The following is a 13,915-nucleotide window of genomic DNA, read 5'->3' on the forward strand; positions in this document are numbered from 1 at the left end:
AACTCCCCAAAACCAACAATCAATTTCCAAATGCCAAAAAAGCAGCAATTCACTAAATATGCAGAGTAGTTTAGTAGTATAGTAGTTTGTGATCTGCTTACCTCTGCACCCCGTACACTCTCTCTATTATATGCTCCCTAAAGTTGGGCGCCACGTGACCAAAATAATCCGGGTAGGCCACCTCTGTGTACCCGGGCACAGAGCACGTCCCCTTCACCATCTCCAGATACAGGTCAGGGTCATGCAGAGGAAGAAGAGCAGCTGTGTCCGGCACCTCCAGCACTGCCTGCTCCCCACCCTCCTCCTGAGGCCCCTCCCCCCCGCAGCCACCGTTCACCGACTCTGAGCCGTCCAGAAGCAGCTGGCTCAGGCCCTGCACCAGCTCCAGCTCCAGCTTGCTCTCTGGAGCTTTGGAAATGGAGATGCTGTCCAGGTCCACTGGAGCTTCTTTGAGCGGTTTGGGAGGTTCTCCCTTTTCTGACCGCTGGGCTTTGTTTTTGGGGGTTTCAGCCCAGGGTCCGGCTGTGGAGCGAGCTGTGGGGATGATGATAGGTCGGTGGGGCTTTGAGGTGTCAGCTGTGGAGGGGGATGTAGATTTACTGCCATCAAAAGCATAATCCTGAAACAGAGGAAACAGCTCACTGTGTTGAGAGGTCAGACGGTCATAAAGCTGTAATTCAATAAACAAATAAAAATTACAATTTTTAAAACATAAAATAAACAACTAAAAAAAACCATCACTTTACTCACTGATATGTTTGCCAGTTCTTATATGTAACATTTTTTTAAAACTGCAATAAGAAAAGCAAACACTATACACTATATGGACAAAAGTATTGGGACACTTGCTCCTTCATTGTTTTCTCGGAAATTAAGGGCATTAGATAAGGTTGATCCTGCTTTTGTAGGAGTAAAACACTCTACTACCCAAGGAAGAAGGCACTCAAATAAAATTAAATCTAATCAAAGCTATAATAAGATAGAATATATAAAGTTTGTAGATAGAGGTGGTACATAATATATGCAAAACTATGAAATAGCAGTATATACACTACATTTACATAATATAGAACAGAAGAATTAACAGTAATGTGTAGAGATAAGATAAATAATTGTAAAGTGCAAATTGTGCAGCATCATGCTGTACAACTAAGCAGGAGGTAATAATAATAATAATAATAATAATAATAATAATAATAATAATAATAATAATCAGTGACATATGTACAGTTAAAAGTCCTGTGTATGATGTGATGTGTATGTGAGGTAATCCTAGTAACTGATTCAAGTCTGAAATGCTTGTGGGAAGAATCTCCTCCTCATCCTCTCTGTGTTTGCCTTTAAACACAGCAAGAGATAATAGACCACTTTTTGGATGGCTGGAGTCCATTACGATCTTCCTAGCCTTGGTCCAGCGATGCTTGTTGTAGATGGACAACTCTTAATTTAAGTCGTTTGGAGCATGTCCATGTCTATGTCCATGTCCATTCATCAGAACATTTTGACACAATGTAAAAAACAACTGCCACATTTACATTATGTCAAAAATTGAAAAACAACAACAATGCAAAATATATATATACAATATATAAATATATTGGTGTGACAGGGCTGTATACTCCATACCTAAGCTAATGTATATATGTATATATAATGTATATACAGTAATTTTCAATTATGAAACTGAAACCAAAGCTTTTTACCTGAAAGTCCTCCGAGAGCTCCTGGAAAAAACGCTCATAAACCCTCAGTTCCTCAAACGGGCGCGTCAGAATCTGTCTAGGTCTCAGTTTGTTGATATCAGTTTCGATGTCATCATTCTGCAGGAATTCAAAGAAAGCTACCTTCAGTTTTCTTCAGTTTCTGGTTTTAATAATTGTACAGCTACCCTGATTGTAGGACATCTGTGGAATGTGTGATATGGTGTATTCACTGATTCTGGTTCAGAGCCATGTGAGCATGCTGTATAAATTAACTGTTCTTATTTCCAGAGTGCGTTTCCTTACTGCAACTGCAAATGTTGTTTCACCTGTCCTTTATGGTTCTTCTCATCCTCCTCGTTCTCTGTATCATTTTCTGTGTCAATCTCTGTGTCGTCGTTGTCGTCACTCTCATCCACAACATCATCCACTGGAACACAAAAGAAAATGATGTATGACAACATTTTGGTGATGCAGACAACTTACTATTTAAAACCCAGCTAAGTCACAATTATAGACAAACACAACCTAACTAAACTAATCACACACAAACAGAGGTACGTGTCTGATCGAGCTTATTAAGTAAACACCCACAGTGCAGGCTAGAAAAAGTAAGTGAACAAAGTAAATGAAGTAAGAGAGACATGGTGTGTATCTGTGTGTCTTACCCCCTGGAGGCTGGCTGTAGAGCTGAGCCACTGGTCCGCTGGCTGGAACGTGTGGTAGTGGGTGGTGAAAGACGCACTTAATGGTGGGCAGAGGCAGCCGATTCTTTGGGAAACACTTTCTCATGATCAGACTGGAGGTGTTTACTAAAGGATCCAGCGTCCGAACAGGCAAACACTCCTGTTCAACACAGACAATGGAAATGGCCTGGGCGATCTCTAAAAGTAATTTTGGAAAGGGAGTTTTCCTACTGAGCACAAGCACACAATCATCACAAGATAAATGCAATGACAGAGGTGGCAATTATATGTAATCATATGGATATGGATTTTTATGTTTTTATCATTTGACTCAAATTTGTGCTTTAAATATTCTATAGCTTAGGCCTATAGCAGTCAAGTTTATCTCAGTGAAAGTCAAAAAAAGTCAAGTTTGAAGTCTTAACAGTAGTTGTGAGGTTTGTTGTGGTATTTATAGCACTATACAGATGTTTTAGGCATTTAGGATTCATCCATGAGGATTTTGTTGTGGGATGGTGTGGTATGCAAATGTGAATGAGAAATGTATTGCTGCAATGGCATTTTCTTCTAAAATCATGGTAAATATGGCTGTGCACTTTGTGAATGACTATTTTTGTGGTGGGCCAAATGGCAAAAAATATATAAACAAATAAAATACAAAACCAAGGGGTAGATTTCAAATCAAGTTCTTAAAATGGATATATAATAGACTACACATTTAATGTGCTAAAAAACAGTATGGCTATCAATGGGTGACCAAGTGTGATTAGGGTCATTTTCTGGCCGGCGAAACTGAATGTCCTCAGAGGCCAACTTTGGCTTGCTTGCCCTACTTTGGGCAACCCTGCTATAGACCAACACAATAACATCCAACTTTATCACAGATGCTGTGAACAAAACAATACTAATTAAAAATATGGTACCAAAAGTCAAAATCATTGTTATGCCACTTGCTCAAAGCACTGTTTCTGTGTTTAATTGGTTTGGATAAACCCCTATTAGGTTACACTACAATACTGAAACTCATACATATACAATTAGGCATAAAATTTTCAAAGTGCCTTCAAAAATGAATGAACTTGAATTAGTTATTACACTTACAAACTTTTACAAATGCAAACAAAATTCTATAATAATGAGAGTGACGTAATTTCTTACAGTCGAGGTGTTATAGAGGATCCTCATTCCATCTGCATCAATGAAGGCCTTCCTGCCCAGCTTGATGTTGGTGATGTTTTTGATGCATCCAAGAATGCTCTTGCGAATCAGCATGTGTCTATGGCGGGCATCGTTGCGGTGCCAGTCCTGGTAGATGGCAAGCAGAGCAGGCATGTGTGCCCTGTCCACTGCCCGGCGGGCATTCATCCCTGATAAACAAAGGGGTAAAAAAAAGCCTAACTAACACTGTATTGTTTATAAACACGTAGATCATGAGTTATAAATGTGTTATAAACAAAACACAGTTTATAAATTCAGAAACAAGAATGTATTACACTAACACTGTATATTATAACACTGTAACACTTCATATTATAAGTATAGTATATATTTAAATGTATATTTATATATTCTACACCACTGTATAACTGTAATTCACATTATTTAAACGTGATGGCTAAGAAAACCTTGATAAAAATAATTATGTAATACCCATGTAATAAACACAATGAACAGTGAATAGTTTTAAGGTAAAGTTATAATATATATATTACACTAATGCCTTTTATAAACTACATCCTTTTCATATTCTCCACAAATACAAGAAATATGATTCCACACAGTCAACATCATCATAATCTAAGTGCATACTGAACTAAAGGGATTCATAATTCAATAGACAACACTGGAGTCTTCCAAGGCTACCTACTTGATTTCAGCAATGCTGCCAAAGTATCCAGAGCCACCCTGTGATCAAATTAAAGGGACAAATAGCGCAGTTAGCCTGTGTGATAAGCACATAGTGGGTGGTACTGGAAATAAAATCACTGCAATTGGTGTCCTTTACTTAGCAGATGTAAAATATGTTGTGTTTATCCTTAGATCTCGAACATTAAGCAGTGTACAGTGCATGCTGACAGACATTTGAGAGATGCTGGTCCATACATACTTCAGCAGAGTGGTGTTCTTTTTGCTGTAGGGTCCAATGACTTTAAACATCAGCTCTACTACTCCACTCTTTCCCAGGGATACAGCATTCACTGCTACACAGCCAGAGAGACACACACCTCAGCTCCAGACAGATAAGGTTTTCATCAACATCAAAACATCACTGCAATAGCTTAACACCTCTTTATTAGGCACCCTTCGAATGCACCCTTACATGCATTTAATATAATGCATAATTAATAACTGAATATTGATGCTGGACTGTATTAATACTACTCATACGGACATACTGAGCTTACTTTCTAATACAAGTGGTCTGACTGATGTGTGACATACTGCTTCCATTCATGCATTGTTTCGCCACAAACTAAATTCACGACAAAATTTAGTTCTTTACGTAACGAATAAAGGTAACGTCATATTAGACATCACATTAACGTTTCTGCTGTAGACCTTTCTGCTGTAGACTTCACAATGTTTAAGTAAATATCAAATCAAATCAAAGTTTGGTATTGGTTACATAGACTATATGGACAAAAGTATTGGGACACCTGCTCATTTACTGCTTCTTCCTGAACCAAGTGTAACTGTCTTTACTGTCCAGGGAAGAAGGCTTTCTACTAGATTTTGCAGCACTGATGTGAGAATTTGACTGCGATGATCACCACCCTGCCACATCCTCAACTCCCCAACGCATCCCAAAAGTACTGGATGGAGCAGCAACCAGCATTCAAGAGCTCCACAGCTCAATACTGGGAGGCTTTACACCCCTCTAGCCCACACTTGGCATTAGGCAGCATGGTGCCAATAGGTTCATGTTTATCTGCTCCAGAGAGTCCTATTCTATTGGCAGTACTTCTCTACAGGGACTAGACAAGCTGTGTACGTGAATTTGGGCATCTGTGTCAGCAATGGGTGCAACCTAAAATGAATGTAATCATTAGAAAGGGTGTCCACAAACATTTGGACACACAGTGTACATAGTCATAAATGGTAGCAGTAATAAAATTCTTTAATGACTGTCTGCTTACATGAAACAATTAGAGAAGATAATAAGGATACAATGTAAAAATAAGGATATAATGTATGTAATATGAGCAAAAGCTATATAAGGATATAGAAAAGGCTATATATTCAAATTGTTGCACTTACAGTTGCTGCAGTAGACTCGCAGCACCTGTAAACAGGGCAGCAGGAGTTTGTGGTTCTGTAGGTTCTGTTTCAGCAGATTCACCGTCACATTCAGAGCCCCATTCAGACGGGCTTTAATCCCAAACTTCCTGTCTGCAGAGGGAGTCAATAAGAAGAATGTATAACAATTATGCTAATACTACTACTACTTATTATTATTATTATTATTATTATTATATCGTTTACATTATTATATTGTTTTGGAGCATTTCTATTGGTCGGTTAATCATGAAATTGTCATACAATTTAAAGACTGTAAATTGAGAAAAGAAAAAAATTGATTCAAATATTATTATTTTTTTTACAAAGTAAACATAACAGAATAAACAGAAACAATGCAATGTAAATTGTAGTATAGTAACATATTTATTTGCAGTCAGTACATACATTATATATACATCAATTAAATATCTATAACAATTTACCTAGTGTTTTTACCAACACTGTTCAGCAATCATTTTAAAACAATGTGCACATGGTCAACTGTTATATGTATTTAATTAATGTATATAAACAAGGAATAACCATAACAAGTTAATACGTTAATACATAATAATTTATGTTGAATTATGTTGAATTGATTCTATTTTGATTACATAAAAACCTATACATAATTTACATATATACCTTGCTGCTTATGTTTTACACTATTATGCTTATTTTATATTATATATAGCATTTTATTTTCAGAGCTTCATAGATGAAGTGATCAATCAAAGCTCTACTCAGTGTGAACTTTTCATTTACAGGAGTGTGTGGAGAAGATGGAGTAGACCACATGTTATGCTGTGATTAGCACGTGTTGTCGCACTGTGGACTGTGTTTCTTACCTTTAGGCCCGACTTTGGCCAGCAGAGAGTGTGTCTGGAGCATGAGCTCTTCACTGGGAGTGGCCTCTTTGCCGGACTGGACAAGTAACTGTAAAAGGATGGCTGTTCCTCCTTTAGATACGAACACTCCAACCCGGCGGCCCCCGCCTGCGGCACCAGACACAACGCCCCATTCAGCAGAGATAAAGAGCTAATTCACCAAGCTGGTCCAAGCCAACGTGCTGTTGTTTGATTTCTTCTTGTCTTACTACTCTTGCAGATTTGCACATTCAGTAGAGACAGCCTTTAGAAACAGGTAAAGGATTACCTTGCTAGCTAGCTATCTTGGTTGTTGTACTGCTGTTGTACTGCTGTTGTACTACTGTCTTTAATAATCAACTGCAACCAAAGGAGAGTGTTTTTATAGCCTTGAATTGACCAATATTTTGTCATTCATGACTTTCCAACTGCAGTCTTCTTCAAATGTTTGGACACTCCTGTTCAAACAGCACATTCTGGTGATTGTAAATAAAAGAAAAACAATACTCATATTATTATTAATATTTAATTGAGAATTTTAACTAAAATATGACCTACTTATTACTGCATTACCTAGTACTGTACTGCTTTCCATATAACAAATTCAAATAACAATCAAGGCAAAGCAAACCAAAGCCACTGGTTAGGAGCTCTGTTTCTTAAAAGGAAAGTGTTGAATTAAATAAACAGTAATTATACTGTAGAATGGGCAGCATTGTGTCTCTGTAGAGACACTGACAACATTTTGGATTGTTGGAGACTTCTTTTGTATCTTTTGTATCTTCTCTTGTATCTTGCGGTCCATTCTAAGGCTGATTTTGCAAGGAGTTTTGCTGATCTGGCCATGCTGGCAGTCGTTTAGAAACGCTCACCACTTGTAAATGATTTAGCAGACAGTGACACGGATGATTTATCATTGTTCTGAGATCTTTTAAATATACATCTACAGCCTTCTTTCTGAAGGCCTCAGAGAGCTCTCTGGATCCAGCCATGGTGATCCCACTCACTTCAACAATCAAGAGCAAACCAGACTAAATGTCTGAGGTTGACTGTTGACTGTTATCCCACTCAAAGGCAGCAAGGTCATTCAGAGGCAAGAGCTAAAACAACCCCGTGAACTCAGCCAGACTTAGAAACTCACCCAGTGTCAGCAGCTCATTCAGAATACACAGGATGTTCAGAATAGTCTGCAAGTCCCGCGTGTTCTGGAGAAGATTCAACATGGTAAGTGCTTCAACACCAAACTAGGAAAGAACTGGAATGAACTACAGAAAGAGCATCAAAGGAAGACAGTAAACCTGGAGTCTTTACTCTATACAGTGAGGAAGCTTACCTCGAGAGAAGAGAGAATGACCTCCATTCCACTGGAGCCTTTAGCCATGATCTCCTTACGGGTCTTCTCTGAAACACAACAGGAGGGAAGATGTGATTTTTTTTAGTTGGTACTTCGTGGCCCAGGTGATAATAGCCAGGATTCATCATAGATCAATTATATTAAATCCAGACAAAGGGTTAGATTCATAAGCGTTGGTGCCATCTCCGCCACAGCGTGCAGAATCTGCGGCAAGTCCTATTTATAATGGCATTCTGGTCACCACATTCCGGTCTTTTTACATCTGACCCAGCAAGCACCAGTTGTCAATATGGACACACAGTTAAAAATTAAAATTAACTAAATTAAAATTAACTAAAATTAACTTGGAAAAAAAAAGAAAATCGTGTTGACATCAAAACCTAAGAGATCCATCAAAAAACAACTCTGGGTTGACATCAAGCGTCAACGTTGGATATATATGCTGAATTTTGGTTACTACACCTTACCATGACTAAATATCATGGTAAATATCATACATCACAATTTAAAAACCAATGAAGTTCATTATGAAATGGAAACCAAAAGTACATTAGAAGTTGCACCCATACTTTTAACTATGGAAGAAAATGAATGAGCAGGTGTCCCAATACTTCTATCCATATAAAATAAATAATTCAACCAGACGACCAGCTTGGCAGTTACAGCCAATCAAAATGGACATGTTAATGAGCTTATACACGTTAATGAACAATATCAATCTCCACTTCATTGTTTCATGTGTTGTATGCTGTCTGCATATAAAATCACAGCATGTTCAAATTCTATGCATCTTCTATGCACCTTATTACCAATACCTATCTGTTAAATATCTATGCACCTTACACTCAATACCTCTCTGTATTGTATTTATTGTACTGTCTTGCACGTTGCACTTTTTGCAGTCTGTCCTGTATTATATTGTTTTTTTGTCCTCGTTTTGTTCCATGTGGTGCCCTTGTTTGGGAAAACACGTAATTTCATTTCACTGTGTACTTGTACAGAGCCGAAATGACAATAAAAAGCCACTTGACTTGACTTGCACCAGTTAAAATTATTTTTGTTTTATAAAATTTACAATACTGAAATCTGTATTAATGCACTCTGGAGTCATGTGCAGTTGTGATGTTTGACATGATGTTGCTCATTTCAGTCAGACTGCCTTTGAAACCAAATATGTGGGAAAACAGAAAAGATCTATTCTGGGCTCAATTCAACTCGAGTGGATTTTTTTTGCATGACGGTGCTCAGTTATGAATTGCTAACAGCATGTGCAAATGAGCAAAACAGATGCTAAAATAGTTCACAATGACACTTCTTGCTATTAAATCTGGTTATCTAGTGTTTAATGAATCTGATGTTCATATTGCCTCTAAAACACATTGTAACTTGTAATGACACAGAAACACATGCTTATTTTGCTCAAAATGTAGTCCTGTCCCGTTGTTATTGTGAAAATGGAGAAAAAAGGGAGAAAACTGACTGACTTCAAGACGGCTGCTACTACTGATTTGAGCTATTTTATGTTATGCTCATGTTTTTTTGGTCATCAATATTAATAACAGCACCATGCAGCCTCAAAATCCACATAAACAAGTCCACTTAAGATTACTTCTCGAACATCTTGAAGCTGTGTCAAGTGAATAAAGTGAGTCAAGTGTGAGTCAAGTGAGTAAGCATCCACATTAGCCTCGTAGCTCCAGAACAAAGCTGAACAGGCAAACACCGGACAACCAACATTCTGCCTAAATAAATTTTAGATTTAAAAAAATATATATTTCTTTAAACCAACAAGGATTACTTTCAAAGATCTTCAAGCGTCTTTAATAGTCTCCTTTGGAGCCGTCACATTCTTCCCATTTCAAACATGTGGTCAGGTTTCAGTCCCAAAATGTGCTTGGGGAACAGTCCTTGAAACCCAAGAGTCCGGTTACATTCTTACAATGTCTTCCTTGGACATCTCAGTTAGCTCTTGGACCAGAGGGGAATTAAAAGGCCTCACTAGCTGCAAGCTGAAACAACTAATAAACAAATTTCCCATGTCGTGAGTTTCAGTGTGTTAGCACTGGGCATTAGCAACAAGGTCAGAGCAAAGGGCAAAAAATAATATGGCATAAATTTCAAAGGAATTCCCATTCGACATCCATTACAACTTAAAAGTTTGGAATTATTAATTGTTTTGGTTATACTAAACATATTATACACTCAATATGATCTTGATTAGCTCAGTTTGCAGGATAACAATGTGCCCTCTACAGGGCAATTCAAGTCTTGTTGACCAAAAGTCCACTTATAAATGTTTAGACGAGGGTGACTAAGATTGAGCGGCAGCTGCTGGATGGACAGACTTTCCTGTGGTGTTGGTTCTGCAACTCACTTGCTAAGCGAACTCCTTTGCTTAGGTAGCTCGATTACAGATACACAGAATATCACACAACCCAGAGATCTGCTAACTAACTAACTGCTGAGGTACCGACAAAAGTGTTGGCAAAAAAAACTTGTGTCTGAAAGAGCGAAATGAGAGGTCGCTAGTTAGCTAGCAGGCTAAACACCACAGCAAAATTGAACTCAGCATCGCTACACTCGCAACTCTGGTGCTCTACGTTTTTTTCCACCACCAGTTTTTCAGAACGTGACATCAGTAACAATCAGTGAGCACCCACAGCACCCTACCCTTTGGCTCTCTTAAATGCACATAGGGAAATGAGATTATTTGGCCATGTACTAAATCGATGCAGAACAGAATTTTAAAACATTAGACACGTCAACATTTTGAAATATCGTTCCAACATTTCAAAATACTGTTTATAACGGCCAACCCTTGTAGTCTTCCTTCTTTAATATTCTATGCACGGAGTGCAATGTACTAATTCCAAGGGCAGCAAAACAGCCTCAAAGCGTGATGCTAACACCACCATGCTTAACAGTTCCAGCTAGGGATGCACCGATTCGGCTTTTTCAGTTTCGATACCAATATATAAACTTTGCACATCGGCCTATACCCAATACCGATCCAATACCATTTCTGATTTAATAAACTGTATACCTCACCATGTGGGAGAGACTTAAGGCATCAGGATTGACTTAAACATTACTTTACTAACTTTGTAAAACAGAATATAGAAAATTAACACACAGATATAAATGTACTAAATTGTTATTTATTTGCCACTAAAATAAACAATCAAAATAATCAAATTCAAAATAAAAAAGTTCTTAAAATATATTAAAATAATTAGAAAATGTATCAGCCAAAACTGAAAATAGTAGCTTCACTTTGTCAAACACACAAACAGTAATCATTCTTATTTTTTAATATTTAGTGTAAACAGTAATTCAAAATAAAATTTAGCAGCTGAACCTGAGAATAAATATGTAACTTGGTCAGCAAACAAAAATTGCAAACAGGTAAACTATTATTGCAGTCTCACACCAACAAACTAAAGTGAAAGGATTGGTTCAATGCATCGGCCTGATTACCTGATACCCGATCCAGCTAATTTTGTTAATATCGGGACCGATATCCGATCCTAATATCGGATCGGTGAATCTCTAGTTGCCGCATGGTGTGGTATTTTTGGAGTTGAATGCCTCACCTTTACCCCTTCAAACATACCTCTGGTCACTGTGGCCAAGAGACTCTTTGTTTTTGAGTGTTTGGATACACTTACATATTAAGCCCTGTTGTTTGGGTTAATTTTATACTTTTCTGTTAGCGTCCGTCCCCGCACTTCTTTATTGCTGCTTACAACTTTCCGTTTCAGCCAGACTGCAACTCCTATGCTGATAGATGCTAGACGTATTAAGAAGGCTCACTGGGGTTCTTTAAGTGAGTAATGATACGTTGGTACTTTTTGGTTGCTACTTTTACTTCCACATTATTTAACTGCAGCAGCAACACTCCTTCTTGACTGTGGGTTTAGGTTCCTCTTCACACCTCAGAGGATAAAGTAGATGTTAGCCATGTGTCCTTTTGATTTACACACACAGGCAGTTTGTTGACATCGCTAGCACACGATGACAAGCGCTATAAATAGTGTAAAGAGCACAATGGAAACGTCCTCCATTTCACCACATCTCCACAGACACAAGACAACAACTGCAACATCCAGCGCAGCCGGCTCAGCTTCAAAACAGCTTCAGAACTAAGGTCAAAAACATTCATCTCTGAACAGCACATGCAGAATAATCAGCCGCTGCAACTGTGGCTATTACAGAGAGGGAGACAGAGAGACAGAGAGTCTAAGCTTTTGCAACCATCAATATTTTACTTAATTTATGATAGAGAGAGAGAGAGAAAGTGAGCGAGAGAGACCCTAAAAGAAAGAGGCAAAAACAAAAAAGATCAACGGACACACCCCAGCAAAAAAGTGAGACCGACAGACAGACAGACCGAGAGACTCTATGTCCAAAAGTCTGTGGACACCCCTTCTAATAAATGCATTCTGCTACTTTCAATTGCACCCAGTGCTGACACAGATGTGCAAATGCACACATACACAGCTTGTCTAGTCCCTGTAGCGCTGCCAATACAATAGGACTCGAGAGAGAGAGAGAGAGAGAGAGAGAGAGAGAGAGAGAGACTTATGACTTGAAGTCTTGAGTCAGAGTGAAATGAACATGTTCCACGCCTGAGCTGCTGATTTAGACATAAATAAAAACATGCTGTGCAAATGAAATGCTGAGAACACTGGCAGTACGTGAGCTGCCTCTGGAGACCATTCAATCCCCCCCGATCTGATTCACACCCGGAAAAAATCAGCACGCAACGTTCCACGCCACACAGCAGGAGAGCCAAAATATAACTGAGGCCACATTTATAACCATAACTGACCGGCACCAGGACAGATAAACATGTGTGTTTGAGTAAGTGTGTAGGCAATCCAGGTTAGAGATTCCAGCCTTTGTATTATTATAGATATGCTACATAAGGATGCCACAGAAGAAGCACTTCTGGTAATACACCTAATGTATTCTATATAAATCCAATATAAATGGTGCATTAAATCAACTTTACAGGAGGAGGGGAAAACTTTCTTAGCATTTAATGGAGGTCAATGTATAAAGATGTTATTCCTCATCCTTTTGGAGCATTTCTATTGGTCCATTAAATATGAAATTGACACAATATAAATATAAATATATAAATGTATTCCAAGATTCAAATTCTATCAAAAAGTAACAACATACAAAAATAGCTCACTATGGTTTAGTAGTAGTAAACAGTGATGGAGAGTTGAGCAACCTTTCGTAATTTTGTAAACCCAGTCAAAACAACTTGTGTTATGACTCTGTGTGTGTGTGTGTGTGTGTGTGTGTGTGTGTGTGTGTGTGTATTTTGACTACAAAATCAGACATTACAATCAGCATAGCAGGATAACACTGTTATATGGCCTTTAGTGCAAGCAGCAACTTATTTACTCTCAATGATCAGTTTCATAAGCCCTAAAATATAACCTTGTGGGACTCCATGGTATATCTATACAATATATGCTAAACTGTAATATATGCTAACAGAATAATGAACCTAGGGTTTAAAAGGTTAAAGCTTGTCTTCTGCAGGAATAGACAGAGTAAGTGTATGTGCGTGAAACCCATTGCCTCTGAGCTTACCCGGGCTGCACGGAGGCCGAACAAGTCCGCCCGTCCTTCTACTGTAGCTGTAGTCCATCTTTACTACTGCTGTCCCCTCATTCTCCAAACTATCACTCACTAAAGCAACACTGGGGAGATTTTGCCCTGGACACGGCCCCTCCCACTGTACTAATTCTTACAGCTGTGGTGACAGGTCATGAAGGACGAGGGACAGCGAGTGTGATGGAATGGGATAGATAGACACCAAGAGAGGGGAAGGGATTAGGAGAGAGAGAGAGAGAGAGAGAGAGAGAGAGAGAGAGAGAGAGAGAGAGAGAGAGTGTAGGGGGGGGGGGGTATCTGGGGATATGGAACACTTCTAAATTCTCCACCAGTTTTTCCAAATAGGTGGGGCAGCGGCGGTGGTGGTGGTGGTCTTGAGTCCACAGACAGTGAAGA

General features: G+C 38.6%; 1 protein-coding gene across 2 annotated transcripts in view; it reads right to left on the bottom strand.

Moving 5' to 3' along the window:
* The window catches only part of agtpbp1 (ATP/GTP binding carboxypeptidase 1), a 33,211-nt gene that overhangs the window by 13,891 nt on the left and 5,405 nt on the right, over positions 1-13,915 (bottom strand). For both annotated transcript variants that reach the window (XM_072682362.1, XM_072682361.1), the window contains exons 4-14: positions 7,865-7,932; positions 7,673-7,736; positions 6,514-6,660; positions 5,645-5,776; positions 4,494-4,587; positions 4,254-4,291; positions 3,545-3,753; positions 2,369-2,546; positions 2,030-2,130; positions 1,704-1,820; positions 102-619 (exon numbers count right to left, since the gene is read on the bottom strand). In XM_072682362.1, coding sequence (XP_072538463.1) covers positions 102-619; positions 1,704-1,820; positions 2,030-2,130; positions 2,369-2,546; positions 3,545-3,753; positions 4,254-4,291; positions 4,494-4,587; positions 5,645-5,776; positions 6,514-6,660; positions 7,673-7,736; positions 7,865-7,932 — 1,666 coding nt within the window. The remainder of the gene's footprint in view (positions 1-101; positions 620-1,703; positions 1,821-2,029; positions 2,131-2,368; positions 2,547-3,544; positions 3,754-4,253; positions 4,292-4,493; positions 4,588-5,644; positions 5,777-6,513; positions 6,661-7,672; positions 7,737-7,864; positions 7,933-13,915) is intronic.

The sequence above is a fragment of the Salminus brasiliensis genome, chromosome 6 (assembly GCF_030463535.1).
Source record: "Salminus brasiliensis chromosome 6, fSalBra1.hap2, whole genome shotgun sequence".
Classification (NCBI taxonomy): Eukaryota; Metazoa; Chordata; class Actinopteri; order Characiformes; family Bryconidae; genus Salminus; species Salminus brasiliensis.